Genomic DNA, 27926 nt, shown 5'->3' on the forward strand with positions numbered 1-27926 from the left:
CTTGTTTCTCGCTCTTGCCTCTCCAAGCATCTTCTAAAATCTTCCATTGAGAATGAATGGAGTATGAGTTCTAAACTCTGAGAAATGAAAATATAGAAAGATGTGGTGTGAGAGGTATGAACTGAGCCTCTGGTTTTATAGAAATTTTGGCAAGATAGAGATGCCACGTGGCTTGATTTGATTGGATGAAAATCTTATCTGAAAATTGAAATTCATCCGAAATTTGAACCCAAATTTATCCAAAATTTGAATTTTAAAATTCATCCAAAATTTGAACAAAAAAATTTATCTAAAATTTGAATTTTGAAATTCATTCAAAATTTGAACCCAAAAATCTTATTCGGAAATTTTATCCGATTATGAATAGTCTTGACACTTAGGAACCTGGAAATCTTATCTGAAAATATTATCCAAATTAATTATTGAGGTAAAAAAAGTTGTGAAAAAAACAAAAAAATGAATAGTAATTGCCCTTAGCCATGACAACAGATGGAAACGGAAAATACTATTTGCAAGGGCAACTACTATTCACATAAATATTGACTGTCCTAGCTCCCCTGCCATGATTAAGGGCAAATGGATGGAGTTGCTCGTAAGAGCATGTCCACCGTGCACCAAACACAGGCAAAAGGATCCCATGGCAGCCAATTTTCAGCTCGGTATACAAAGAATGAGCGAGCAAATGGTGGGTCCCACCGGGCAAGCCCACGGCTAATCTTGCTGAGCACCAAAACTCGGACGTTGATTTTCAATTTTTTTTTGTTGGACCCACCCCACATTGCCTAATGATTACATGCCATGTGGCTTCTCCTGGAGTCTCCGATCAAAAAATCTTGCACAATCCAACGGTTGTCCAATTTTGGCTTAAAAAATTGAAAAAAATATCAAAAAATTTATATAAAAAAATCAAAAAATCAGGAAATTTTTTCTATACATACCTACCAATATTATTCACTTTCCACACCAATTTAATTTCAAAATTTTATCGAAAAATGTTATCTTGATTTTTAGGTGAGGATTTTACAATAAATATTAGCACTTGGGAATTGAAAATCTTATCCGAAATGCTTATCAAAATCAATGGTTTAAAAATAAAAATAAAAAATAAATTTAAGTGAATAGTAATTGCTTTAGACTTGTCTAGACTTAATGGGTGGAATCACAAATAAGCTAATACTATTCACGTGAATAATGACAAATTTTTCGATTTAGCGTGGAGATGCTCTTAAAGGAGTAACAGAAAGAAAGAGAGAAAAAAAAAAAAAAAAAAAAGCTGAGCGGCACCGGAACCGGCACAGACAAAGCCGGAAGAAGTTTGAGTCACAACTCACAATACGATCCTAAATGCATGTCCATTTCTGCTGCTCACTCACTCTTAAACCCCAAGCGATGGCAACCTTAAAACCTCACCAACCCCTTCATCATCAAAATATCAAAGATCAAAGGCAAAAACGCATCATCTGCAAACTCAGAGACGCCCTTTTGACCCGTATTGCCGCTTCATCAGAACCCTCTAAACCCATCATCAACTCCGAGGGCCTTAAGTCCAACATCGACCGCCGCCTCCGAGAGCTCATCCCCACCGTCCACACCCCAACTCACCCTCCTTATGCCTCGGTAACTTTGAATTTGGTTAACTACTAATTTCTTGTTTATTTGGTAAGTTCAAAGTGATTAGCTTTTAGAAGCAAGAAAACTACTTTTTTTTTGTGCATATTGTTTTATGAGGGATATTGTGAGTGTCTTGGTTTTGTTGATCTCCTGGGCATTGCATTTGTTTGTTTTTTGCGAATGTAGATGATACAGAGGGCAATAGAGGAGTTGGATGAGGAAGGTGGGCTGAGTGAGGTGGCCATATCGGAGTTTATCAAAAGGGAATATGAGGATTTGCCAGTGGCGCATGAGGGATTTCTGAGGCATCATCTGAGGAAACTTTGTGAGAGTGGGGTGGTTGTGAATTTGGAAGGTGGGAGGTACAATCTTGTGGTTGAGGAGGGTGATGATGGGGGTGTGGTGGACAGAGAGTCTACGAGCGAAAGGTGGCCGGGGCGGGAGGATAGAGGCGAAATTGTTAGGATGGAGGAAAAAATGAAAGGGGAACAATGGCAAAGTGAGGTGATGAGAAGACTTGATGTACAAAGGCAAGAGCATTTTGAGGTGATTGAAAACAAATGTGAAGCCCAAGGAGAGCAGATGGAAGTGAATGAGGGACAACTTGCGGTACTATTTTTGACACCTGGTTTCTGCATTTGGTTCCTTTTACATTCTCAATTGCTTGCCTAGTAAATCTTTGTTGTTGGTAGCGCTGATTTTACTTTGTGCTTGAAGTTTGTTGAGCAATGCTGTTCTCATGTCATCTTAACTTGATATTAGCTAGTCGTATCTTGTTTGTGCTTTTCCAGTAGGTTTTTGCTCTTGGCAACATTCTCTGTGTGGGTCTAATTCCGTTTGACAATGCAGATGGCAAGCATGGAGTTGGATGTGGAAGGGAGTTCGAATAAAGAGGCAATACTGGGAGATGTTGAATCTGAGGTGTATGAAAATGAAGTGATACAAGGAAATCGTCATAGAGAAGAACAACAAAGTGGGGAAGTATATAAGCAAAACGAACCACAAGCTCAAGAAATTGAGGTAATTGAAAATCATTTTCAACCGCAAGCTGGGAAAGTTAGAGAGATTGGAGAGAGAGTCCAAGGGCAAGATATTGAAGTCAGAACTAAGATATTGGAATTATGTTGCCATGGTGATGATAACTTGAGAACCCAAGGTTATGTGCCTCTTGCTGATCGGTTCCAGCAATCACCTCTTCAAGGCCAAGAAAAGCGACGTCCAGGGAGGCCTTGTAAGCCTAGAAAAGGTATAGAAAGTACTAGGGCATTGGTACTCTTGGCTTCTGAAATTCATCATGAGGAAGAGCCACCAAAGCGTCGAGGGATGCCTCGTAAAGCTAAAAAAGATATGGATGCAAGTACTAGGGCATTGATGCCATGTGGTGGTCCTCAACATCATGATGAGGAGCAGCCGCCAAGGCTTGGAGACAGGCCTCCTAAAGCTAAAAAGAATATGAATGTAAGCATTTCGGCATTGCTACCCTCTGATCCTGAACGTCATGATGAGGAGCAGCCACCAAGGCGCCGAGGAAGGCGCCCTAAACCAAAGCCAGATTCAGAAACAAGTTTGGCAGTTGTATCATGCTCAGATAAGCAACCACAGTACAGAGGCAGAGGGAGGCCTCCTAAACCAAAACCAAAACCAAATTCAGAAATGAGTCTGGCAGTTGTATCATGCTCAGATAAGCAACAGCAGCAGCAACCACAGTGCAGAGGCAGAGGGAGGCCTCCTAAACCAAAACCAAAACCAAATTCAGAAACAAGTCTAGCAGTTGTATCATGCTCAGATAAGCAACAGCAGCAGCAACCACAGTACAGAGGCAGAGGGAGGCCTCCTAAACCAAAACCAAAACCAAATTCAGAAATAAGTCTGGCAGTTGTATCATGCTCAGATAAGCAACAGCAGCAGCAACCACAATGCAGAGGCAGAGGGAGGCCTCCTAAACCAAAACCAAAACCAAATTCAGAAACAAGTCTGGCAGTTGTATCATGCTCAGATAAGCAACAGCAGCAGCAACCACAGTACAGAGGCAGAGGGAGGCCTCCTAAACCAAAACCAAATTCAGAAACAAGTCTGGCAGTTGTATCGTGCTCAGATAAGCAACAGAAGCAGCCACAGTACAGAGGCAGAGGGAGGCATCCTAAACCAAAATTAGATGCAGAAAATGCTAAGAACCCACCGGAGACCCCTCAGATTGAGCAGTTGCAACGAAAGCGTCGAGGTCGGGGAAGGCCTTCAAAATTGCAATGAGGACCAGAAACAGAAGACTTGTTACAGAAGTGTTTGATTTTATGTTTGTATATATTCTGGTGTATATCTTTTTGGGATTAAAAGGCAGTTGCTTCAGTTGTTTTGTCTGCCAGGATGATCTCACTACTAACAGTAGTTTAAGAAAGGTATATATGAATCACCAGCCAGTGGACCTTTTAATGCTGATTTCGCAAAGTGAATGTTGGATGGCAATTTGATTTCTATCAGTAAACCTTCTTGGCCTTTACTAATTTGCAAACAAACAACAGTGTCATAAGGCTAGTTTGGGGAATCTCTAGGATTTGATGATTATCAGATAAATAAACCAATGAACTTTTTTTTTTCTCTTTCATAAACTAATCACTATTGTAATAAACATGTGAAATTCCTCAAGAGTTCTTGATATGATTGCACCTAATATGTTTGTGATGTCAATTTATAACGAAAGAAAAGCATAAATAATCTAAAATAACTAGTAACAAAAAATTAACTCGTTCATTGATTAGCATTTTACAAACGACGGATGGATAGAACCGAAGGCCAAAAAACCAGACAACTGCGTGTAAAGACAGTCTTTGACATATCGGACAGGTCCCAATCAAAAAACGGAGTATAAAAGAAGCTCCGCTAATAGCGGACCAAAGATTTGGTCATCGGTCATCGGTCATCAGTCTCACTACTCGCATATGATATGGAAGCCATTCTTCGCTGGTTTCAAGGTCTCTCTTCATCATCTTCTTCTTCTTCCGCTGATCACCGTGCTATTTCACAAAGCGACGTCGTTCAACAGCCACCATCATCGGCAAGTACTGATGAGCAGCAGGAGGAGGAGTTGATAATCACGGTAGAGTTGGACATGAGTGGGTTGAAGCCCATCAAGGTGCCTGAAAGGACCAATCACAGACTGGCCTCTATGGGCCATCATAAGGTCAGCCACACACTGTCTGTCTGTAACCCAGATGTTGAATTTTAATAATATTCTTCCTTTGCGTCTCTCCGTCTGTATGATCTGATGACTGATAAGATAAGGTCCGCATTTTGAGGATTTAGAGCTGAGTCGGTTGCCACAAGTTGTCCTTTTTCTCAACTGAAATGTATGCGAGTCAAATTTAATGGTCTTTCTTTCGGATTCATTCTTCCCTTCATCTCTCTCTTTTTCCCCTATACTTTTAATCAAACACTTTTTTACATTTTTGACTTTTTTTTTCCTTCTAATTAATTATTAATGTTGTTGGTGATCACGAATAAGAACAATTCAGTTGACAAGTTCAAATCTGCACTGCTGTACATACGTACATATCTATATATATATATTTCACATACTCCTATCTGATGGGTTCATATCCTTGATCAAATCATACCTGTCATATCCTTTTGTGGGTTTTTTGGTGTTCCCTGAGAGGATCAGGCAATCTCATACTCTGGCTGGTCTAATAGTTAACAGAAATACAACAAGGTTTTTGAAAGTCACTGTTTTTCTTTTTTAAAGATAATTGTATGTGCATACCTTCTAGTTTTCTGTTCATTTTTTTAACTGCCTAGCTGCTTGATCGTTTCTTGTGTCTTTGCTGTGGCTCATATCATATCAAGGATCCAACCAGTTTCTTGAACTGCGATTTCAAGTCGTAAACTTTTTAGATTCTCATGTTATGCAATTTGTAACTCGAGACTTAAGAGTGTGTAAAAGAAAGACAACTTTTCTGTCAGATTTTGTTCAGCTTAATGGCAAGTGATGATCTCTTCAGGCTTTGATATGCCAATGAAGTGTGATGATCGAACTGCAGGTTTTGAATAAGTCCCATCTGAAGAGTACTGCACTGTTGATCTTTAAAATTATTTAAACTGTATCCATCTGTCCATGACTACACATATATTCTTTTGCCTGCTATGAACAACAATTTACCCATTGGAAGGAGTCGCAGAAAGTAAGCTAGTGATAATTGCAAAAGATTAGGATAGTTTAATTTTCTTTATTGATGAGCTAATATACCAATACGATTTAAATGAACCAAGTGACTTATTGCAAATTGAAAATTGATTTGTGAATCATTGTTTAGGATTTGTTACTAAATTGAAAATTTGATTTGTGATACTTATTGCAATGTTTGATTTATTTATTGCTCTCTCGCTCTCTCTAGATTCTCTATGTAGGTTAGATTAACTTCTAAGTTTTGCTCCCATATTTCCTAATAACCGCATCAATATAATTGAGCTGAATAAGATGTTCCTTATCTGTGGTTTATGTTGGATGATGACGGTGGTTGTACACTTCTGTTTTATCATATTAATTTTATATGCAGATGTATACTTTAGAATTGTCAGTTCAAGTTTGCATTTACCATCCATTTTTTGTTTATTCTTCCATTCACAATTTTCCCTCTGCCCTTATTTTACTTTTGAAGGATTACTAATTATTTCTTAATTTTAATTCAGAATATGCTTGACAAAGAATTTTTCACAGAATATGGTGAGGCAAGTCAATATGAAATTCAAGAAGTGATTGGGAAAGGTAGCTATGGTGTTGTTGCATCCGCAGTTGATACTCACACTGGTGAGAAAGTAGCTATTAAGAAGATCAATGATGTCTTTGAGCATGTCTCCGATGCCACAAGAATTTTAAGAGAAATTAAGCTCCTTCGGGTGCTACATCACCCTGATATTGTAGAAATAAAGCATATAATGCTACCCCCTTGCAGACGAGAATTTAAGGATATATACGTTGTATTTGAGTTGATGGAATCTGACCTTCATCAAGTTATAAAGGCAAATGATGATCTCAGTCCTGAGCATTACCAATTTTTCTTGTATCAGCTTCTTCGAGCTCTGAAGTATATACATACAGGTTTGATACCCTTTTATTGTACCACCTTAGAATTTCCGTCGGTTTCACATATTCTATGGTGCTGATGGATTCTTTTTTTCTTTTTGCAGCAAATGTTTTCCATCGAGATTTAAAGCCAAAAAATATACTTGCTAATTCAGACTGCAAACTGAAAATTTGTGACTTTGGGCTTGCTCGTGCAGCATTTAGTGACGCTCCATCTACCATTTTTTGGACTGTATGTGTAATTATATGGGAAAATAGAAGTTTTGGATTGCCATTCTAGTAATCATTAGCCTTTTTAGCTTCCTTTTCTTTGTTAATGCTGATTTTTTTTTTTTTAATACCTTTTCCAAGGATTATGTGGCAACTCGATGGTACCGTGCTCCTGAACTCTGTGGTTCCTTTTTCTCCAAGGTGAGAATGTAAAGATTATGTTATGAGATTTTCAGCTCACAGTGATATATGAATAATTAGTGATATGATTACATGATTTAGGCATATGAGAAACAAGTGTATAAAATTTATGATAGAACTAAACCCTTTGAGATTGTGGCTAAGCATATTGTGACCTGTATTTTGCAGTACACCCCTGCTATTGATATCTGGAGCATAGGGTGCATATTTGCAGAAATGCTAACAGGAAAACCGTTGTTTCCTGGGAAAAATGTTGTACATCAATTGGATCTCATTACCGATTTACTTGGCACTCCTCCTGCTGAATCTATTTCAAGGGTTTGTTACCTCTTTCTGTCAATTTCATTTGTTATTAGGATACTATTAGAAAAACTTAATCAAAGTCAAGTGGTTGCGTCTTTGGACTTGGTTAAAATCTTGATCACCAATCATGTGGGATATCTTAATGACTGCAGATTCGGAACGAGAAGGCCAGAAGGTATTTAAGTAGCATGAAGAAAAAGAAATCAGTTCCTCTCTCGCAAAAAATCCCGAATGCAGATCCATTGGCTCTTCGTTTACTTGAGCGTTTGCTTGCATTTGATCCTAGAGATCGTCTTTCTGCTGTAGAGGTAAGATTTTTGTGAAAACAACTGTTTGCCATAATTTCGTTTCTTATGTTTCCCGATAAAGGTCATTGCTTTCTTTTCAGGCACTAGCAGACCCATATTTTCATGGATTGGCAAATGTGAACCAGGAACCATCTAAACAACCCATTTCTAAGCTCGAGTTTGAGTTTGAAAGGAGTAAATTGACAAAAGATGATGTAAGAGAGCTAATTTACAGAGAGGTATGGCTATAGTTAGTGATGCTTTGCTTCAGTGAATTATTCTTCACTTCTTGTTGTTGGTAGTTTTCTTTCCTTACCATCTACTCATGGTGAATGTTCTAAAGCATTCAGATTTTAGAGTATCATCCGAAGATGCTGCAAGATTACCTTCAAGGGTCAGATAATATTGGCTTCATGTATCCAAGGTCAGCCTTTGTTCCTAGATCTGTGATTTCTAGAAGGTGCATACGGCATGTGCACATCATATTATGTGATTTATTTTGCTTTAAAAAAAAATTTAATACTTCTGTTAAGTATCCATGTGAAAATGTATAATGGAAATGCATCTCATGTCCACCAGTGGGGTTGATCGGTTTAGACGACAATTTGCCCATCTTGAGGCACACTACAGTAAAGGTGAAAGAAGCACTGCACTTCAAAGGAAGCATGCTTCGTTACCAAGGTAAAATTGGTTTTTTTCTTTGGATTCTACTCGTTTTTTATTTTATCATCTTCATTCACAAGATTGATGGCTTTCCATTCTTTTGCACAGGGAACGAGTATGCCTGTCCCAGGATGAGGCTGCAGAGCAAAATGGTAATGCTAAGAAGAGTGCTGCAGCTTCAGTGGGTCGTGCAGCTATTCACAGCCCTCCAAGGTCCAAGGGGTTTGAAGTAGCAGAATCTGTTTGTGAAAATGGATCAACCATACCGAATGGCCTCAGTAAGCCAAACTATAGTCCCAACAGTCTGTTGAAGAGTGCTAGCATTAGTGCCTCTAAGTGCGTGGCTGCAAACAGACAGTACTGTGAGGTAAGTCCTAGATTTTTTAGTATGTTCGGCACCTCTCAGTTTTCATAGTACTATCTGTAAGTAATCTGTGCTTGTATAACCCGGCAGGAAGATAGAACGGCAGAGCGAAATGATGAGATGATCAATGTCGTTGCATAGAGGATAGCAGCAGCATATCACTGGTATTATACTACTGATAAGATAGCCTACGAGGGCATGGCTTCATTTTGTTGCTGGGCCTAAAGCCATTTTGTGGGTGTGTGGATAATTTATGACATTTACCACCGAATGTTGGTTTTTCTTTTTTGCTTAAGGCTCTAGGCATATACCACTCACTTTGGCTGTTATACTCTTTGTAAACCTATATCATGATTTGTTCTTAAACCTATATTATTTTATATCTGAGAGCTGTTAACTACCTCGACTTTGCTTCATCCTATGGATTCTCAGTTTTACACCATTTCCTTTCTCAAGCAAAGTAACGTAATTTGATTGGACTTGCTGGCATTTGACTAACATGCCAAACATAGAACATGTTAATCTTTTTTTTCTTTGGACGAAAAACATGTTAATCAATTTAAGAAACTAACACAAGAAGCTATAGATTCTGCACAATGATTTGGAGAGTACAAACAGCCATTATTCATTAATGCACTCTTATTCAACAAACAGTAGGAAAGAATAACAGAAATCTATAGAGTTTTTGGTGCCCCATGATTAAAACCAAGTAATATAACAACAAAGTTGATCAAAGTTCAGGCATTGCGCATTCATCTGCTAGTAAATCCTCGCATTTCAATGGTTGGCATCATATTTACTTCAAATATCACCAAGGGCAACTTTAAGTTTCAAGAGATATGGTATGAGATTTTCAACTCATAATGGCAACCAACAGGAAATATCTTCTATCCACTTCCATCAAGCTGTCCATGAGATAGAAGGTGTGCCATGTATTGCTGCAAACAAGTTAATAAAAATGAACAAGTTAAAGAACACTCTACGAATGAACTTCCATTCTATGCAACCCAATAAAAATGAGAGGTAGCTTCTGAAAATGAGAGATGCTGAAAGCAGATGGATACTCGGAAGACACTAATCAGATGTATAACCATGTACTCCGAAGAGCACAAAACACCAACAACAGAAACTGTGTGCATCAACATAGCAAATGATACAAGAAAAACAAAATATCGAACTGTAATTAGCAATTCAAATTCAAATTTCATGAAAAAACAAACCATACCCTCATTCAAAGAAACAAAACCAAGCAAATGCAATCCAAATTATTCACTTGGGAAAGTGAGCTATAATTGATTAAGTAAAGTTGAGTAACTTACGGCATGGTACGCATAGGGTGTTTTACCCTGTCGTTCAAAGTGTTTGGCCATGATGCAATACTCAATGGGACCCCACTCTTCGTTTTCGAAACAATTACCAAGAGCAGCTTTATACAACTAGCAAAACCCCAAGAATTCAAGTATCATATCGAAGATGAAGCCAATACGAATCAAATCAAACACATTGAAAACTTAAAAAGTATAAGCCCTTCATGTTCTGATAATCAGAGTTCTCACGTACCTTTGCTGTGTCCGTCAAGAGCTCGGTTCCAGCTGGGTAAGACGCATAGAATTGGTCGCCTCTGGAAAACCCAGCTCTGGTTCTGCAACACCAAACACAACAACGGAAAAAAACATGGATGGAAAATGTTAAGAACAGCATGGGGTTCAAAACCCAGATAAGTGTTCCCATTTCATATGCGTTTAAGGTTGTAAGTGACTCACGTATTGCTTGTGTAAGCGTAGCTCAAGACTGCTGTGAAGCAGTAGAATCCAGCATATGAAACAATTCGCCTGAACTTCTGAATCTTTAGAATTTCTTTGACGCCATCGTACAGCCTCATCATGAGTTGTGACTATAAATTGAGTACTTGAAAGCCAAAACGTTTGGGCAATTTCAGCTAGACAGTTGATCAAACAGGTGATGTGGCTTCCGGGCGTCGCTGGAAGATTAGGCAGATGGAAAAATGGGGAAATATGAAAGAAACTTGGGCTTAGCCCACATATGTTTCTTTCCAGGGTTTCAAACCCACCTGGGCCTAAACCAGTTCCCAAATTACTGCGAATGTTTCTGTGTAAAAGCAAAAGAAAAGTTAGGAAATAAAAAAATAAGGGTTAATTACGTAAAAGTACCCAATCTTTGGAAGTAGTTTCAAATTAGTACCCAACCTTAAAAATCTTACACATAAATACCTAAACTCACAAAAACGTACAAATTACCGTTATTAAAATATTACAATAAGACATGTGAGTCAGAAGAACATCCTCCCATTCTACTAATTAGCGTGTTCGTCTTTTTGTACTTAGGTTCCAATCATCTTCCTATAAATTTCAAAATAATTTAGACTACAGTTCCTATCCAAAAACAAAAAATATTGCAATGCGTTAAGCCCCATGTACTAATAATATATGGGCATGACAATAATGTAGCGCATATGCATGTGATATACCGGCTCTAATGGAGTCAACGATCCCCAAACTCCTTTTGAAGCTTATTCTCCTCCTCTCCGTTTCTGGGTTCTTATTGTTTCAACTTTTCCCTCTAGCCTTCCTTCTTCACATCCCACCCTTATCATCACCAACCTTCATTATTAGTTGTAATCCAAGCTCTCTATTTCCTAAAGAAGCTTATCCCACCAAGTCGGGCTACCTCCCAGTCAATTCCACCACATCTTCTTCTATTTTCTACACCTTCTATGAAGCTCAGAGCCTCCTCTTACCCGATCTCTCACAAACCCCACTCATCATTTGGCTCCAAGGTGGCCCTGGCTGCTCCTCCTTGTTTGGTAACTTCATGGAGATCGGTCCTTGGTACGTCAACCTTCACAATCATCATAATCATCGTCAGCTACCATCTTTTGTGCTCGAACCCAACCCCGGTGCTTGGAACAGAGTTTTTGGCCTTCTTTTCCTTGACAATCCAATAGGAAGCGGATTTAGCATCGCCTCAGAAGCTGAAGAAATCCCAAGAGACCAACTTGCAATTGCCAAACACCTCTACATTGCCATCACCAAGTTTATTGAACTTGACCCAATATTGTTCAAATCTCGTCCTGTTTATATTGCAGGCGAGAGCTATGCCGGCAAGTTTGTGCCAGCAATTGGATACTATATATTGAAGAAGAATGATGAGTTAATGATGCCTGATCATGATCATGATCAGTCTCAGATTTTAATTAATTTAGGTGGCGTTGCTATTGGAAATGGGTTGATAGACCCAGTGACTCAAGTGGCCACTCATGTGACAATGCTTACTTCTCAGGCTTGAACAATGAGAGGCAGAGGATTGAGTTGGAGTGGTATCAGCAGGAGGCAATCAGGCTGGCCAAAATGAGGCACTGGAGAGAGGCAACAAATGCAAGACATCAGGTGGTGGATATGTTGCATTACATGACACGGCTGCCCACTCTGTACGACTATTCAAAGAAAGCTCCTTATCACAAAACCCAATGGGTTACTGACTATTTGCACAATCAAAGGGTCAAGAAAGTTTTGGGGGTGAAGGAATCAGCTGTGTTTAGAAACTGTAGCCATGTGGTGAAGATTGCATTGTATGAAGACAACATGAAGAGTGTGAAATACATGGTGGAATTGTTGGTGAAGAGGAGCAAGGTTTTGTTGTACCAGGGGCAGTTTGACTTGTGGGATGGTGTATATTCGACTGAGGCTTGGGTGAAGACCTTGCAATGGGAGGAGATTGGAAATTTTCTATCGGTGGATCGAAAGGTTTGGGAAGTGAATGGGGATGAGCTTTCTGGGTATGTGCAGAAATGGGGGAATTTGAGCCATGTTGTGGTTTCAAAGGCAGGGCATCTTGTGCCTGCTGATCAGCCATTGAATTCTCAGGCAATGATAGAAGGCTGGATTTTGGAAACAGGGTTGTTTAGCAATGTGCAATCTTGGTTTCCCTGATGGATGATATATTATTGTAAAAATTCAATGGTTATTATAGTACGCTTGCTCAAATACTTCTGACCAAATGTATATGAGAAGTTGAGGAAATTTTAGTAAATAATCACCTCAGTTTTATTATGGATCTTCGTTAATCAATTAAATTAAAATCCTAGCTAATAACCACAACAAATGGATGGAGCCCAAGGAAAATTCTATGTTACTTTGTATTTTGTACAGTTGTACGGTACGACTTGTAACCAAACAATGCCCTTGTTGAGGAGGATGAGAAGCCAAAGTAACGTTAACTTAGCTACTGCTAAAGAACAACATACGAAACCTCTAGAGTGGCCCAATGGTTTGTCCATCATTTGGACAAGGCTCTGGGATTCGGTTGAGTTTGCTCTCCAGTTCGACTCCTAGCAGTCGCAACATCTGGTGGTCAGCGACAGACTCAATTCTGCGAATGGGGATTAGTCGAGGTGTACTTACCAAAAAAATAATAATAACATACGATATATATTAGGGGTGGTTGTGGTTCGAACCGCGAATTTTTGCCCAAACAAAACCGACCACTATTTGCGGTATAGTGATTTTTGAAATCAAAAAGCGGTCAGTTATCGTGAATTAACGGTTTAAAACTGGAAGTTCTTTTTGTGTCATAAAAATCCAATCTTCCACATTTTAGGCCTAATTTTGATGCTTCTTTTGAAGCCTTTTGATTTCAAGCACACTTTAACCCAAAAATATAAATTCACAACCTCAACTTCTCAAGCATATATAAATTCTCAACATCCTCAACTTCTCAAACATTCCAATGCTAAATCCTTTAAAGTTACAAACCAAAAGGACAATGCAATGCAAAATGAATTAAAGTTACAACCCAAAGGAAAAATCCAATTCAAAGTTAATTAAAGTTACAAACTAAAAGGAAAATGTAATGCACTAATGTTACAAATTAAAGTTACAAACTCAAGTGTTGGTGGTGGTGAGTGGATTTGAAGGACCCCGTTGTGTTGTTTGAGCACCAATGCTATATACAAAATGCAATTTTATTTATTTATAAATATAGTCGCAGTTTGTAGGCATGTTTTGAAAATCAAATACCGCAACCGCAAATGAGGTGTGGTTTCATGCACAGTTCCATTGCAGTAAATTATCGATTAATTTTCACGATTTTTCGGTCTAAAATACCACCCCTAATATATATAATATATTTATTTGGCGTCATGTACTTTGAAGATACCGCATTACAAAAACCACAATATTCGTTTTACTGTTCTCACCAGTCGCCACGTGTGATGTAAAGTCCACTCTCTTCACCTTACTCATCTATATGATTAATCCGACGTTGTGTCTCAACAGTCTTCAATCATCAATGGAGTCAACAAAGCTCCTCCTCTTCTTCTTCTTCTTCTTCCTCCACCTCATCACAGCTTCATCATCATCACAACCTCTGTTCCCCAAACAAGCTCATCCCACCAAATCAGGCTACCTCCCAGTCAAACCTACCACAGGCTCTGCAATTTTCTACACTTTCTATGAAGCTCAGAACCTCACAATCTCACCCGATCTCTCTCAAACCCCACTGCTCATTTGGCTCCAAGGCGGCCCTGGTTGCTCCTCCATGATCGGCAACTTCTTCGAGCTCGGGCCATGGCGTGTAAATTTTAACAAACACCCTTCTGAGCCCCTTGCTCTGGAACCCAATTCTGGTTCCTGGAACCGAATCTTTGGCCTGGTGTTTCTTGACAATCCAATTGGAACTGGATTCAGTATAGCTGCGAAGCCAGAAGAGATCCCAAGAGACCAGCTTTCAGTTGCCAGAGACCTCTTTGTTGCAATTACCAAGTTTATTGAGCTGGACCCTGTGTTTAAGTCACGGCCTCTTTACATAACTGGTGAGAGCTATGCAGGCAAGTATGTTCCGGCTATTGGATACTACATTTTGAAGAGGAATGCTGAGTTGGCAGCTGGGTCCCAAGGTGTGAATTTACGTGGGGTTGCTATTGGGGATGGGCTCACAGACCCAGAGATTCAGGTGGCTACCCATGCTGTGAATGCTTACTTCTCTGGTTTGATCAATGAGAGGCAGATGAGTGAGTTGGAGAAGCTTCAGGTGGAAGCAGTTGGGTTCACTAAAGCAGGCAATTGGAGTGAGGCCACAGATGCAAGAAACAGAGTCTTGAATTTGTTGCAAAACATGACTGGGTTGGCGACTCTGTATGATTACACAAAGACCGTTCCTTACAAAACCAGTTTGGTTGAGGATTTTTTGAGGCATGAGGAGGTGAAGAGGGCTTTGGGGGTTAATGGGTCGTTGGTTTTTGAGGAATGCAGTGATTTGGTGGGGGAGATTTTGAATGAAGATGTGATGAAGAGTGTGAAATACATGGTGGAATATTTGGTGAAGAAGAGCAAGGTCTTGTTGTACCAAGGGCAGTTTGATTTGAGAGACGGTGTGGTTTCCACCGAGGGTTGGGTCAAGACCATAAAATGGGAGGGGATTGACAAGTTTCTGTCAGCGGAACGGGAAGTTTGGAAGGTGGGTGGCGAGGTTGCTGGGTATGTTCAGAAATGGGGGAGCTTGAGCCATGTTTTGGTTTCAGGGGCTGGTCATCTTTTGCCTGCTGACCAGCCATTGAGAGCTCAAGCAATGATAGAAGATTGGGTTTTGGACAAAGGGTTGTTTGGCAATGCGAGGGAAGTTAATTTGTCATCAAATTTCGACATGTAAAGTCGCTCCTTTTATCGTTTTACTGTTGTATTACTTCTCTCGATGAAGATGATTCTTTTAGGGGAAGCGTTCAGGTTTAAGCTACAATGAATAAATTCCTAAACCATTTTTAGGATTCGTTCTGCAAAATGTGATTTATTGGAATATGAAAGTCTCCAGCAGCCAAAATTATTAGGCAGTCGTGCCAAAAGGTGTTTAATTTGCTCTCCATTTCTCACTCTATATTTCATGATTATGATTATGAAAACACAAAACAATTCTCAGGCAACAATTTGACTAACATAGTATACTTGTTATATAATAAAGAAAAAAAAAGAGAGAGACTTATGAAATGGTTGGGGAAAATGTAATGGCTATTGGAGGCGGGTTTGTGAGGAGAAAATGGGAGGGTGAAAGGAACCTTGGGGCTCATTTGGGTCAAGACCCTCTTAAGTAACCAAAGTTCCAAACTTCACAACAACCCATCAAGCACATAACCCGTACTATGATGCCATTGTCTCCCACAGTATAATAATCTGTGCAAGACTTGATGTACAGGGCTTCAATGGCAGGGGACCCTGTAGAAAACCTACAAGTAGATCAGAGCCACTGATTCATATGCTTGAAAACAAGCACATTGCTGCTCTGCCCTTTGCCTCAGCCCTTGCTATATTGAAATTGTTCCGATCTGGGAACTGGGGAAAGTGAGAAAATTGCGAGAAGGAAGATATGAACTAAACCTAAATGTTGCCAACGCGCTGCGACCTCCCCGTCGAAACCCTAATTAAGCAATTGAAGCATATCAGTGTATTTATAATCACCCAAAAGGGCCAAAGATTATGACTGACGAAGTTGGATTGGGCCCAGCCCAAAAACCTAGATTCGATCGGGCCAGAGTACTGTCTCTCAAACTGGGCCCAATAAAAGCCAATTGGACCTGTTCGCGAACTATACTGAAAATAATGATTTTTTTTTTTTTTGGTAAATGAAAATAGTTTCCTTCAAATAATATTCTTGAAAATAATTAGTAGATTTGTTTAGGAAATAATTTTTTCACTTCAAAAAAGAAAAATAAAAGAGTTTATGTTTTTTAATTTTAGAAACAAGCGTATATTTTTATTTTGATTGAAAATAGTAAAAGAAATTGAATATTTGGATATGATATTGGTTTATTGGTGGATATTGAGGAAAGAATTTTAAAAGAAAAAGAATATCCCGGACATAGGAACGAGGGATATTTAGACGACAAAGAACGAAAAAGAAAAAAGAAAAAGGAACAGACTTTGTCACTGAAGCTCTTCGAACGGTTCTGGGTTATTGATTTTCAGGGCTCTGTTTGAAGCATTGGTCAATAGGTACGTTGCCAACTTCCCTTTCTGCATCGTATAAAATAGACGCTACGATTTCTCCATTTCATGCGCGTACTACCAGTTCCAAGATATATTCTGAATGTATTTTTTAAAAATATTAAGAAACGGGGGGTGGTTCAAATGAGCTAGATTAATGGCTAGGTTTACTTTTCGCTACTGCTTGTTAAGAGTTCGGTTTCTTTGAATTAACCTTTGGGCTCGCCTGAAGCATTCTTATTGATATTCGCCATTTCATTGCTCTGAGTAGGCGGTGCATTAATTTTTAGAAAGTCTGACACTTTTTAATCTTTTGTTGTATATGTTTTCTCAACCTTGTGCAGGTTTGATGTTTTTCTCTGTTTAGGCATGTCCAGTTCATGCAGTAAGTTTGTTGCACATGGCAGTGGCAGTTTCAGTTGTGCAATCAGTACGTACTTAACTTCCTCTTCTTCTTTTTTCACACATCTTTGATTATCGGCCGAACCAGCCTTAAGTTTATGCTAACTTTCAATTTAAAAGGGGTAATATATGTTATAGTTACTTACACCAATGGACAGCCCACCTTTCATTATTGAGTCGTTTTGGACTTTCTCAGATATTTAATATGATATACGATTTAAATTTTTAAATTTAATTTTGATGGTTAATGTTTTTGAAGTTTCCCATACAATATATATACACTAAACACCAACTTTAAGTTTGAAACTTCCAATAGAGTTTTTTCTCTATTGTGCCGTGTCAGAGTTGAGAATTCACATAAAACTTTTAATAAGTTTCTGGACTTATTATTAGGAAAAGAAAATAACTACAATATACTTCTTTTTAATATAAAACATCATAAAATTTTCAGCAGTACCCGAGATTTAAGAGAGAGTTGCAGAGTACCAATGCATAAAGTCGGAAAAATGGCTAAGGCAAACAAAATGCCTGCAGTTTTGGGCTTAAAAAATGGGATAATATGCTAGTGTCTATGTGCAATGAGATGGAGTTTGAGTAGGAAAAGAGAGTAAGCATATGTGGGTTGAGAGTGATTGGAAATTGGAAACTAATATTTTATTAAAACTATTTAAAACCATCGGGGTATAGTCTACTTTTTTTATATGATGATCTCCAAAGAGAGTTCTCTTTATAATATAGATATGTATGATGTACTGTTTAACCCTTACATATGAGCTTAGTAATACACCAACAATGCAGTTTCCATCTCAGTGTTTCAGTGGGAATGGATTGAGAAGTGCAATAGCTTTTGAAGCAGAGAAGAGATATCGGAATGCTTTGGGTAGAAGAATGAGGTCTGTAGATTATTTGCAATTTGATTTGATCTGAAAGTATGAGAATTAATAATGTGGGCATGGCTATTTCAAATTGCAGGTTCAGTAATTTTGTCTTTTCCAAAATATCAAAATTATGTTTTCGATCAAAGCATACTTTTGTTAAAGATGTTTTGAAGGAAGTAGATAGTTATGGCATAGCAAGCATCTCTGATCAGTCAAAGTTGCTCAATAAGGTAGATTTGTTTATATACAAGTTTGATATTGGTTAATTCAGCAAAAAAAGAATTATTAGTGGTATTGTTTGTTGTTTGATTGCTGTAACTTTATCTAATGTGCATGTACTCTGACAAATGGAATGTGTTGTTGCCTTTCTAAAATCTAGTCTTCATATTTTGCTGTGTCATTTTCTTTTAGGTTTCTGTTTTGATGGGGTACGATAGTCTTCATAATTTGATTGAGAATGAAAGAGCTGAAAAGCAGTCTGGTACGTATGTTAAAGATGCAGAGAATGAGTTTGATGTTTCCTTGGCATGTAGAAGATTTCCATCAATCATTTTGAGCAGTTCCCCTCGGGTAGAGTTGTATGATGGAACCACAAGTTTCACTGAAAGGATGCTTTTAGAAACTCAAAGTTGTGAAGGATTTCTGTCTGATACTATGGGTGAAGTGCAGGTGCGAGATTATCTCTATGAAATATGGAATTCTCTGTATCCTGCTTGTACTAGTGTCAAAATTCCTTATTAAAAGAAGATTCTTAAACGTTGTCCTTATCTCTGCAGTCCACGACTTTGGTTCCTGTTAAAAAATCATATCAACCGGTTCCTACGGAGGAATCTTCTAAGAAAGTTTCACTTGAATCGCAAAAGGATGCTGTGTCAGTTCAGTTGTCCCTGGACAGTTCTATCAGTTGCATACATGGAATAAGTAAAAAGCGTTGTCATCAGCTAGAAAACTGTGGCTTTCATACGGTGGGTTTCTGAAATTATGTTAAAGGAAACATTTCCCTTATTATCGGGAATTTGAAAGAAGCCATGGGTTTACTTTCTTTCTTCTGTTTCCATACAGTTGCGGAAATTGCTTCACCACTTTCCTCGGACATATGCTGATTTACAGAATGCTCAGATTAAAATTGATGACGGGCAATACTTGATTTTCATTGGGAAGGTATTAAATTCGAGGTATTAAAATTTTCCCAAATTTCTTGTAAATTATTATTCACCAATAAAAATAAATCCTAATTAGTTTTCTTGCTAAGATTTATAAGTGGTCAGAGACTCAGAATTTTCTTGCTTGGTCTTTGAAAGAATTTGTTTAGTGATTTAAGTGTCGTAAGGCACTCTGGGTGCTCACCTTAGCAATCGGATGAAGTTAGGCTAATCTGACAAACTCCAAGTCAGCTGACTTATTAAGGTGCTTACTTTGGTTCCTAGTGATATTATGAGAAATTAAGATGTTTCGAAAAACAATGAAAGCCTAACTAGCTGATAGAAACCGTGATGTTCTGACACATGAAATGATGTTAAATGTGAATCTGTGTCTATATGACATAAATGGATATCTAATTTCATTGACATAGTGAATAACTTCTTCTTCTTTTTTCTGTGAACATTTCATGGCATACTTGTGTTGAAATTAGATAAATGGATTTCTAATTTCATGGCATACTATTTGCTAGTGCTGTGCCTTTGTAACTCATCTGTGATAATGCATCTGCAGAGATGTTACATACATGTATATGTATTTGTATTCACTTATTCATTTACTTTAAGCTGCTAATCTGCTGCTGTTCAAATGCTTGGGTATTAAGAATCTGTTTTGATATCTATATGTTACCTCTTTTCTTACAGGGGAATCAAAGCTAGTAGTACTTTCTCAATTTTTGAGGTGGTTGTGGGTTGTGAAATTACTGACAATGAATCAACTGAGCATATGAATGATTTTGGTGACAGTAAAAGAAAGAAGACAATTTATTTGCATCTGAAGAAATTTTTCCGTGGTACTCGTTTTACTTCTGTACCTTTTCTTAGAATTGTTGAGGACAAGCATAAAGAGGGGGACTTTGTATGCGTTAGTGGCAAGGTAAGTTTTACCTTGGCTTTCTGTCTTGTTTAATTATGTGCTTGCACTTCAATGTGTTTTTGTTGGTATCGTGTTCAGTATTCTTGTGTTATTATTATGGATTGATACCTGGTACTCGAAAATATAGTCAATTACAGGAAGAATATAGTTCAGAGAGTATATTTCTTTTTCTGTCTCACACCTATAAGACTGTAGCCTACTACTTCGAGCCGGTTCTTACTGGATGGAAGTAGACCGAATCTAAGTGCAACTCTCCTGTTGATGCCGTTCCTTGTTATTTATAATATACAGGAAAAGTTAAAAGGAGGCATCAGCCAGCACATTGCTCCATTTGTTGATTGCTTTTTGGATTGTTGTAATGCTATCAGAAATTAGGTAGTCCTGCTCGTGCATATTAACTACCTTTAAGACCTTTTGACTAGTTAATGGTCACTCGTTGGTTAGTGCCCTAGGCAGCACTTTTAGCTACAATGGATGTGCCGTTGCATAAATTGGCTCACCTTTTCATGTACTGAACTAAAGCAGTAGTGGTGTAGGATATGGGTGAACTGAGAATTTAGGTAGTTTAGCGGAAGCGAAACAATGGAAAAACAGAAAATAGAACAAACGAGGATAGGTCTGGAATCACTCCAGGGGTTTTGGCTTCACACCAAGGAGTCTCCAATCTCTGGAAAATAAACTTTACTCAATATCTCAAATCTCAACTCCCATAATGAATTACATAGCAGGTGTATTTATAATAATCTAACCCTAGAGTGAAAAGGAAAATTAAGCTTATTCTAGGAAAAGAAATCCTAATCCAAATAAAATAAGAAACTTGGAAATCTGTAAAAACTAGAAATCCTAATGAAATCTGGAAAACTTAGAGAACCTAGAAAACTAGCAAATAAATTAGGAAACTAATTAATAATTTCCTCTTCCATCTCTTTTGTTTGCAAGCCCTAATGGGTTTGACAAAGATGTCCTCATCAAGTAGGACTTTCTTTATATGAAATGTAGTACAATTGTGTTAAAGATATTATTTCTTCATTTTTTTTAATCTTAATTTGGAGACTTGTAATAATGTTGCCTTTTAAAATAGGTGAGGACAATGCCTTCTAAAGATCACTATGAAATGAGAGAATATAACATTGATGTGCTTAAAGATGAAAATGAAGAGTCTTTTCACGCAAAAGGAAGGCCATATCCTATATACCCTTCAAAAGGAGGCTTAAATCCAAATTTTTTGAGAGACATCATGGAAAGGTTTGTGCCTCCAACCTATTAGGTACCTTGAACTGTAACATCATAACACAACCAGTTTCTTTAGCGGCTACATTTGCGAATAGTGATTTATATTCTTCTTACTCTAAGATCTTTTTGTGCTGTTAAATTTCTCTTACTCTGTCCTGATAAGCTTATACAATTTGCATTAATTTATGGAGAGTAGCTGGTTTTCTCAATATTAAATATCTAATTGTGTTTTTATTCTTTCTGCAATAACACTCCTTCGTTTATCCTATGGAAGTTGCTTCTCTTAGTTCTTTGAAGTTGTTTTAAATTATTCAAGTATTGGATTAATTGGGTAATTTCTTTGAAGTTTTCTCCGGTTCCAATAAACTAAATCTTTACCATTTTACTTGTTCCAGAGTTGTACAGGTTTTGCCTGTCAATATTGATCCTATTCCTAAAAATATCATTCTGGACTTTAGGCTGTTAAGCCTTCAAGACGTAAGAACCTTCACTTTTGTCCTTATTATCAAGCATATATGTAATTCCTACCTTTAATTATGGTCACTTATTACACTCGATTTCATGCAATAAAATGAATAGTATTTGTTTATGTATATTTCAAGCATTTATTTTTCGAACATTGTACCATACATACATGCATGAATACATGAATACATTAAGCACGCGGGAATTAAAAAGGAGGCTGTTGCGGTCATAACGCTTGCATTGTCTTGATATTAGCCCATGCAACCATGTTAACCCACCATTGTTGGTCTCAAGACAACACATACTTGTACGTTCTTTATACCCCAGTGAGCATAGAAGCATCTCCATTGAGACCACTTTGTCTCAGTGTCTATATATTTATTAGAGAGCTATATGAGCCCCTTGCTGTTCTTTAAATAACATTTTTTTGGTATATTAAGAAAAAACTTGAGCTATATTTTTTTTAATAATATAGGCATATACTGGGATTCACCAACCGAAGAGTATAAACGAAGCTGATTTGGCTCGGAAAAGACTAATATTTGATGAATTCTTTTACCTACAGGTGATGTTGATTCAAATTTCTTCATTAGTTGTTCTATTTCCATTCCTTGTTATATTAAGGTTATAATCTTATGTTTATAGGTCATTCTTCTTGCCATCAAACTTAAATGAAACCCTATTCCATTCTCAGAGTTAAAAATAAATAAATAAATAAATAAATAAAAGATGTACCTGCATATGCTTTTAGATCTGAGTCTCTTAGGTTAATGCTCTTCTCTCTATTGCTTGCCGAATGCATATGCATCTTCTTTAAACTGTAATGCTTTTTTTTTGCCAAAAAAAGATTCTAAAGCCTCATTTGGTCATTTACTACTTTGCAGAATTTTTTACGTTTTAATGATCAAATATACTCAGAATGCACTTTGAATTTTTTCTTTCTTTCTCTTGTTGCAATTTTGAAAATAGCAAGGGGTTTACTTTGTGCTTAAGAAAGATCATTTGATATCTGAGAAGTGTATCTTTGCTAACTTTTTTTTTTTTTTTCCTTCAAGTAATTAAATGTCCAACTGTGTAATAGTGAAGAGTGCTGTTTCTGGTTTCGTATCTAAATTCTCCAATTATCACTGTTGATAAATTGTGCTTTCTTACTATGCAATTATCAAATAGAGTAAGGATTCGCACTGACCTAATTGTCAGTGCCTGTCAGTTAGGGCGCTTATACCAAATGCTTGAAGGTCTTGGTACACAAATAGAGAAAGATGGATTGCTGGATAAGTACAGGAAGCCCGAATCAAGTGCTGCTTATATGGAGGAATGGTCCAGTCTTACCAAGAAGTTTTCAAAAACTCTTCCTTATACCCTTACTCCTAGTCAACTCACTGCTGTTTCAGAAATTATCTGGGATCTTAGGCAACCAGTTCCTATGAATCGGCTTTTGCAGGTTTTAATCCTTGCGTACAGGATGTATCATTTGTTTTAAAATTTATTACAACTTTTAATCATATATTAATCCTGATTTTGAAGTGGTAATTCTACATCTTGATCTGAATTGACTTGACCTTCATATCATGTAACTGAAGCACCTACAATATATACAATTTCCGGTTATGAAGTGATGACAAAATAAGATCATTTGTGGTTGGCTTCTGGTTGAAAACAGCTTTAAGCCTAGGCTTTTGCCCTAGTTCTTTTCCTATCCCTTTTCTAATTGGCCCGTTGTTCTCTCTCTATATTTCCTTGGCATGCATAATAGGTATACTTGAAAACTGAAAAAGATTCTTGATTGATACTGTGTTGTTACACTTATTTTCAGGGTGATGTTGGTTGTGGGAAAACCGTGGTAGCTTTTTTGGCATGCATGGAGGTTATTGGCTCTGGATATCAGGTTTGTCATTAAAAGGTTTTCATTATCAATTCAGGTCTGTGTAACATTTTTTATACAATATTTTAAAATATGACTACAATAGTTGGGACTCCGTTTGTTGTATAGTTGTTTTGCAGCTAAAATTTTGTTTCTTTGATTAAGTTTAGGCCTTCGTCCATTTGTATTTTAGTTATGATCTTTGTTCCTAACAGAAGATCATTATGATCGTTTTTCTTTGTTTCATTTAAAGGCAGCTTTCATGGTTCCAACTGAGTTGCTTGCAGTCCAGCATTACGAGCACTTAAGTAATTTGCTTGAAAATATGGAGGATTTTGAGTGCAAACCTTCTATTGCTTTGCTCACAGGCTCAACCCCATCAAAACAATCGCGGATAATTCATAAGGCATGGATTAATGTCCGGTTCTTTTTGTTTTGTTAATGTTTCAGGGATGCTAGTTAGTGGTAGTGAAAGTGTACTAATCATTAATATTATGCAATTCAGGGTCTCCAAACTGGAGACATATCAATGGTCATTGGAACCACTAGTTTAATAGCTGATAAAGTAGAGTTCTCTGCCTTACGCATTGCAGTGGTGGATGAACAACAACGTTTTGGTGTGATCCAGAGAGGCCGGTTTAACAGCAAGGTAGTTTGCTTTTAATTGAACTAAATATTTAGTCATGTTCTCTGGTCACATAGTACTCCATTAATATTCTGTCCAAACTGTGATACAATTTGACTTTTTTATACCTTATGGAATGTGGATGATTAGTTTTTGATGATTTTGTTCCCGGAGTTCATTTTGTCTTACTTTTAATATCTTTGGGTGCTGTTTGAATAGTTCTTGATGCTTCTGTGAGTTAATTCATATCGTTAATTGATATTAAGTTGAGGAGGAAATTTGAAACTTTATAGGGGTTAGATAGGGTATCATTAATTGGTATTAATAATCCAGTCCTTGAAAATTGAAATGGTCTGCAATTTATTTTATAAGATGATCTAACTGATGCACTAATCCCTGCAGCTATATTATACCTCCATAAGTTCTAGAATGCTAGCCACCAATTCTGATGTGACCTCCAAGAATGACAAGCATATGGCTCCTCATATTCTTGCCATGTCAGCTACTCCCATCCCAAGGACACTTGCTCTCGCTTTATATGGGGATATGTCATTAACACAAGTATGAATTTTTGTGCTTGTTCCTTCATGCTTTGTTGCAATCTTTCTTTTCTCATTTGAATTTTAGATTTTTTTTAAAATATAAAAATTATAATTAGATGCTAATCTTAAATGCTTGTTTGGAGTGAAATATATGAACTTTCTTAAGAAATAAAGCAACCATCAGGTTATCTCTTATTGGAATCAAATTGTTCATATCTTAGTTTGCCACATTTTAAAAGATTATTAGGTCCAGTCATCCAAGAAAAAGAAAATATTCAAAAGAGAAAAAGTAACTTAAAAGTGATCTTTCTGAGTTTAAAAGCTAATTCTATGGTATTCCATTATTTAATAGGTGCTACATTTGGATAAGTTGATTTCCTGTATTTGTATTGAGTATTTGTTGATTCTTTTGTTTCTACTTTCTTTAAATAACAGATAACCGACTTACCACCAGGAAGAACACCAGTTGAGACCTTCATCATTGAAGGAAATGACAATGGGTTTGAGGATGTTTATGAGGTGATTGTCCTTGTTTTAACTTTGTTACAGCACTCTGTTATACATTTCTTTTTTTCCTCAGAAACAAAAAGGTGTTCCGGTTTAAGTTTATTATTCGATACTTGAAACGTAATATAGCCATTGATGCAAAAGAGGGTTCATTGACGGAGTTCATATTCGAAACATAAAAAAGAGAAAGAAACCCTTGTAACCAAACTCATCATTCTGCAAAGGGATCACTGTGTTCTTTTCAAGATGATCCTTGATGGATTTTTTATTTGCTTGTAGATTAGAATAGCAAGATTTTTCTAATTCCACCCGTTTGCTTTTATCAGTATCTGATACAAATAATATAGCATGTAACAGATGATGCTGGATGAGTTAAAAGTAGGAGGGAAAGTGTATCTTGTGTATCCAGTCATTGAACAATCCGAACAGCTCCCACAACTTCGTGCAGCTTCCGCAGACTTTGAATTTATATCTAATAGGTTCCAGGGCTACACATGTGGATTGTTGCATGGAAGAATGAAGAGTGATGAGAAAGACGAAGCATTGAGAAAGTTCAGATTGGGAGAAACAGATATACTACTTTCCACACAAGTAATTGAGATTGGTGTTGATGTTCCAGATGCATCTATGATGGTTGTTATGAATGCTGATAGATTTGGGATAGCTCAGTTACACCAACTTAGAGGACGAGTTGGACGAGGAGTGAGAAAATCTAAATGTATACTGTTAGCATCTTCCGTCAGTAGTCTAACTCGTCTGAAGGTTCTGGGGAAATCATCAGATGGTTTTTACTTGGCAAATATGGACCTTCTATTACGCGGACCTGGTAACTTGCTTGGTAAGAAACAGTCAGGACATCTCCCAGAGTTTCCTATTGCAAGATTGGAAGTAGATGGCAACATCTTACAAGAAGCACATCTTGCTGCTCTGGTAAATAGTATTCCTGTATACGCCCTTTTAAATATGTAATTCTGTGATAAGTTTGGTAACCATCTTTTTACATCATTTCTATTTTTTGATGAGATATTAGTACATAGAACATTAATCCATATGCAAGTTCCTAAACCGTAGCAAGCTCTTTTTCCTTAAGTTAGTTTAGCTTAATCTGCCATTTAATGCATTGCCCATGTTATTTTCAGAACATAAACATACGACGTTTGTTACCATCATTTTATTGGGCATTGGTTAGGTTGTATAAGATTTGAAAAAGTTGTGGAGAACTCAAAAAGATTAATTCTGGCAATGCATAGTTAGTGGTAGAATTTCATTTCTGCAATCAGCCAAAAAGAAAATAATTGCTGCATTTGTTTGACTCTGCAATTCCTGATTGGCTGATGCGCTGGTTCATGTAGTGTACTTAGTTTAACACAAGCAGTGGTTCTTTTTCGCAGAAAGTTTTAGGTGTTTCACATGATTTGGAGCAATTCCCGCTCCTGAAGACAGAGCTTAGCATGAGACAGCCGCTTTCTATACTTGGTGACTGAGTGTGGTCATGGTAAAATCTGAAAGCTTACAATTCCATACAAAATAGTGTTGCTTGTATTGATGGACATCTGGACCTTTTTTAAACCCCTTCTGTAGTAGTATAATTGTTTCCAGTAACCATGTCTTTTGATGCTAATAGGTGGCAAAAGCTTGATGCTTCTGTAGGCCTTTCTCTGAGGTACCCTTACATGTAGTTGGCTGGCTTGATTTTATAGGGTTCGCTACTTGGAACCAAGAAAAGTTGGTAATGGTTGAGTTAGGGGAGTAACTGGATATGCAGCCACCACCAGCAAATGCAAAGAAGGAATGTCGTATCCAAATTGGGTGTGGCCTCCAAATATGCTGTTTGCCATTGAAGTTACTGGTTGGTTGTTAATTGACTGTTGAGTAGGCATTTTAACATAATTTGATATGTCAGCATCCTAATTTGTCCCTTTGCTCGCATGCAAGAATACTCAAACATGTAATTTATCTTATGGGCTTTCACTTTCGTTGATCTGGTAAACGACACCCAAAAAAGTGTTTTGCAATTAAAAAATAATAACCTGAAATAGGTTAGGTTATTCTAATAGTAATCATTCACATGTTTAATTTTGATTCTTTTCCTAAATCAACTAGCAAACGACGATTTGTCCTCTTTCAGATGTTCCGTTCCAAAAGGCAAAGGTTTTTCGACAAAGTTCAATTTGTTTCAAGGAAAGGCCGACTTCTTCTCGCACACTTTGCTGTAAAGCTTTCTTCCTCTTTTTAAACATCCTGTCCTCGACAGAAAATGACTTGGGAATATTTTATAAAATTTTCAGAGGAAAGTCCATAATGAAATAATGAGATACCTTAACTTCAGCTGAAGCAAAATAATTCAGGATTTCGGAAAATCGTTTTGTCTGAACAAGGTCGTCCTTTCACATGTTATGTAGAATCATGGTCCATGTCAATTTCTTTTACTAATGACTTTTTGTTTTTGTTTTAATACAAGATATAGTCTAATTACACACACTGCCGAGGTGTCATAGGGGGTTTGAACCTGAGAACGTTGCTCTGCAAGTCCAGGTTATTTTCCAATTTGATAGACCTCGTTAGCTCACTAATAATGTTCTTTACGAGGGAAAAAATAAGAGAAACAAATTAGCAATTTTTTGCTC

General features: G+C 37.4%; 5 protein-coding genes and 1 pseudogene across 10 annotated transcripts; 5 read left to right on the forward strand and 1 right to left on the reverse strand.

The window, feature by feature from the left end:
* Positions 1 to 1243: 1243 nt before the first annotated feature.
* On the forward strand, positions 1244 to 4061 carry LOC103341686 (uncharacterized). Its single transcript, XM_008245223.2, has 3 exons — positions 1244 to 1617; positions 1798 to 2220; positions 2461 to 4061. The coding sequence occupies exons 1-3, from the start codon at positions 1345 to 1347 to the stop codon at positions 3859 to 3861; spliced, it is 2097 nt and encodes a 698-aa protein (XP_008243445.2). The 5' UTR covers positions 1244 to 1344; the 3' UTR covers positions 3862 to 4061.
* A 333-nt stretch (positions 4062 to 4394) lies between these two features.
* MPK17 (MAP kinase 17) lies at positions 4395 to 9116 on the forward strand. Of its 2 annotated transcripts, none has more exons than XM_089045573.1 (11): positions 4395 to 4789; positions 6295 to 6703; positions 6793 to 6920; positions 7040 to 7099; positions 7268 to 7417; positions 7555 to 7710; positions 7791 to 7928; positions 8040 to 8113; positions 8269 to 8370; positions 8461 to 8719; positions 8807 to 9116. In XM_089045573.1, exons 1-11 carry the CDS (start codon positions 4553 to 4555, stop codon positions 8855 to 8857), a joined length of 1764 nt encoding a protein of 587 aa, XP_088901699.1. In that variant the 5' UTR covers positions 4395 to 4552; the 3' UTR covers positions 8858 to 9116. The 2 variants fall into 2 exon arrangements, with proteins under 2 accessions (XP_088901699.1, XP_088901700.1); XM_089045574.1 differs by lacking the exon at positions 4395 to 4789 and adding an exon at positions 4869 to 4955.
* Positions 9117 to 9316: 200 nt separating this feature from the next.
* On the reverse strand, positions 9317 to 10751 carry LOC103341597 (uncharacterized). Of its 2 annotated transcripts, XM_008245144.2 has the most exons (4): positions 10480 to 10751; positions 10277 to 10358; positions 10036 to 10152; positions 9317 to 9654 (listed from the first exon to the last, which is right to left on the reverse strand). In XM_008245144.2, the coding sequence occupies exons 1-4, from the start codon at positions 10599 to 10601 to the stop codon at positions 9604 to 9606; spliced, it is 372 nt and encodes a 123-aa protein (XP_008243366.1). In that variant the 5' UTR covers positions 10602 to 10751; the 3' UTR covers positions 9317 to 9603. The 2 variants fall into 2 exon arrangements, with proteins under 2 accessions (XP_008243366.1, XP_088901701.1); XM_089045575.1 differs by lacking the exon at positions 10036 to 10152.
* Positions 10752 to 10877: 126 nt separating this feature from the next.
* LOC103341685 (serine carboxypeptidase-like 50 pseudogene) lies at positions 10878 to 12746 on the forward strand (annotated as a pseudogene).
* Positions 12747 to 13944: 1198 nt separating this feature from the next.
* LOC103341596 (serine carboxypeptidase-like 50) lies at positions 13945 to 15572 on the forward strand. Its single transcript, XM_008245143.3, has one exon. The coding sequence runs from the start codon at positions 13982 to 13984 to the stop codon at positions 15380 to 15382; it is 1401 nt and encodes a 466-aa protein (XP_008243365.2). The 5' UTR covers positions 13945 to 13981; the 3' UTR covers positions 15383 to 15572.
* A 1004-nt stretch (positions 15573 to 16576) lies between these two features.
* On the forward strand, positions 16577 to 27278 carry LOC103341595 (DEAD/DEAH box RNA helicase family protein). 4 transcript variants are annotated; one of them, XM_016796580.2, is made up of 20 exons: positions 16577 to 16716; positions 17052 to 17137; positions 17908 to 18002; positions 18082 to 18217; positions 18399 to 18656; positions 18764 to 18952; positions 19050 to 19162; positions 19832 to 20063; positions 21145 to 21308; positions 21692 to 21773; positions 22237 to 22326; positions 22972 to 23205; positions 23578 to 23649; positions 23879 to 24031; positions 24131 to 24274; positions 24653 to 24811; positions 25228 to 25311; positions 25657 to 26229; positions 26691 to 26794; positions 26924 to 27278. In XM_016796580.2, the coding sequence occupies exons 2-19, from the start codon at positions 17108 to 17110 to the stop codon at positions 26781 to 26783; spliced, it is 2901 nt and encodes a 966-aa protein (XP_016652066.2). In that variant the 5' UTR covers positions 16577 to 16716; positions 17052 to 17107; the 3' UTR covers positions 26784 to 26794; positions 26924 to 27278. The 4 variants fall into 4 exon arrangements, with proteins under 4 accessions (XP_016652066.2, XP_016652067.2, XP_008243363.2 ...); XM_016796581.2 differs by having other exon boundaries at positions 27000 to 27278; XM_008245141.2 differs by having other exon boundaries at positions 17920 to 18002.
* Positions 27279 to 27926: the final 648 nt, after the last annotated feature.

The sequence above is a fragment of the Prunus mume genome, linkage group LG2 (genome assembly GCF_029339155.1).
Source record: "Prunus mume cultivar Tortuosa linkage group LG2, ASM2933915v1, whole genome shotgun sequence".
Classification (NCBI taxonomy): Eukaryota; Viridiplantae; Streptophyta; class Magnoliopsida; order Rosales; family Rosaceae; genus Prunus; species Prunus mume.

What these genes read in the sequence shown, in the direction of transcription:
- LOC103341596 (XM_008245143.3), top strand. Translation starts at nt 13,982, where the DNA reads ATGATTAATCCGACGTTGTGTCTCAACAGTCTTCAATCATCAATGGAG.
- MPK17 (XM_089045573.1), top strand. Translation starts at nt 4,553, where the DNA reads ATGGAAGCCATTCTTCGCTGGTTTCAAGGTCTCTCTTCATCATCTTCT. An exon ending in AAGCATGCTTCGTTACCAAG is followed by an intron (nt 8,371 to 8,460) that starts GTAAAATTGGTT and finishes TCTTTTGCACAG; the next exon opens with GGAACGAGTATGCCTGTCCC. An exon ending in CAAACAGACAGTACTGTGAG is followed by an intron (nt 8,720 to 8,806) that starts GTAAGTCCTAGA and finishes ATAACCCGGCAG; the next exon opens with GAAGATAGAACGGCAGAGCG.
- LOC103341597 (XM_008245144.2), bottom strand. Translation starts at nt 10,601, where the DNA reads ATGATGAGGCTGTACGATGGCGTCAAAGAAATTCTAAAGATTCAGAAG. An exon ending in TACGCTTACACAAGCAATAC is followed by an intron (nt 10,359 to 10,479) that starts GTGAGTCACTTA and finishes TTGGTGTTGCAG; the next exon opens with AACCAGAGCTGGGTTTTCCA. An exon ending in CACCCTATGCGTACCATGCC is followed by an intron (nt 9,655 to 10,035) that starts GTAAGTTACTCA and finishes ACTTGTTTGCAG; the next exon opens with CAATACATGGCACACCTTCT.
- LOC103341595 (XM_016796580.2), top strand. Translation starts at nt 17,108, where the DNA reads ATGGCAGTGGCAGTTTCAGTTGTGCAATCA. An exon ending in AATCGCGGATAATTCATAAG is followed by an intron (nt 24,032 to 24,130) that starts GCATGGATTAAT and finishes TATGCAATTCAG; the next exon opens with GGTCTCCAAACTGGAGACAT. An exon ending in GGTTTGAGGATGTTTATGAG is followed by an intron (nt 25,312 to 25,656) that starts GTGATTGTCCTT and finishes AGCATGTAACAG; the next exon opens with ATGATGCTGGATGAGTTAAA.
- LOC103341686 (XM_008245223.2), top strand. Translation starts at nt 1,345, where the DNA reads ATGCATGTCCATTTCTGCTGCTCACTCACTCTTAAACCCCAAGCGATG. An exon ending in CTCACCCTCCTTATGCCTCG is followed by an intron (nt 1,618 to 1,797) that starts GTAACTTTGAAT and finishes TTGCGAATGTAG; the next exon opens with ATGATACAGAGGGCAATAGA. An exon ending in TGAATGAGGGACAACTTGCG is followed by an intron (nt 2,221 to 2,460) that starts GTACTATTTTTG and finishes TTGACAATGCAG; the next exon opens with ATGGCAAGCATGGAGTTGGA.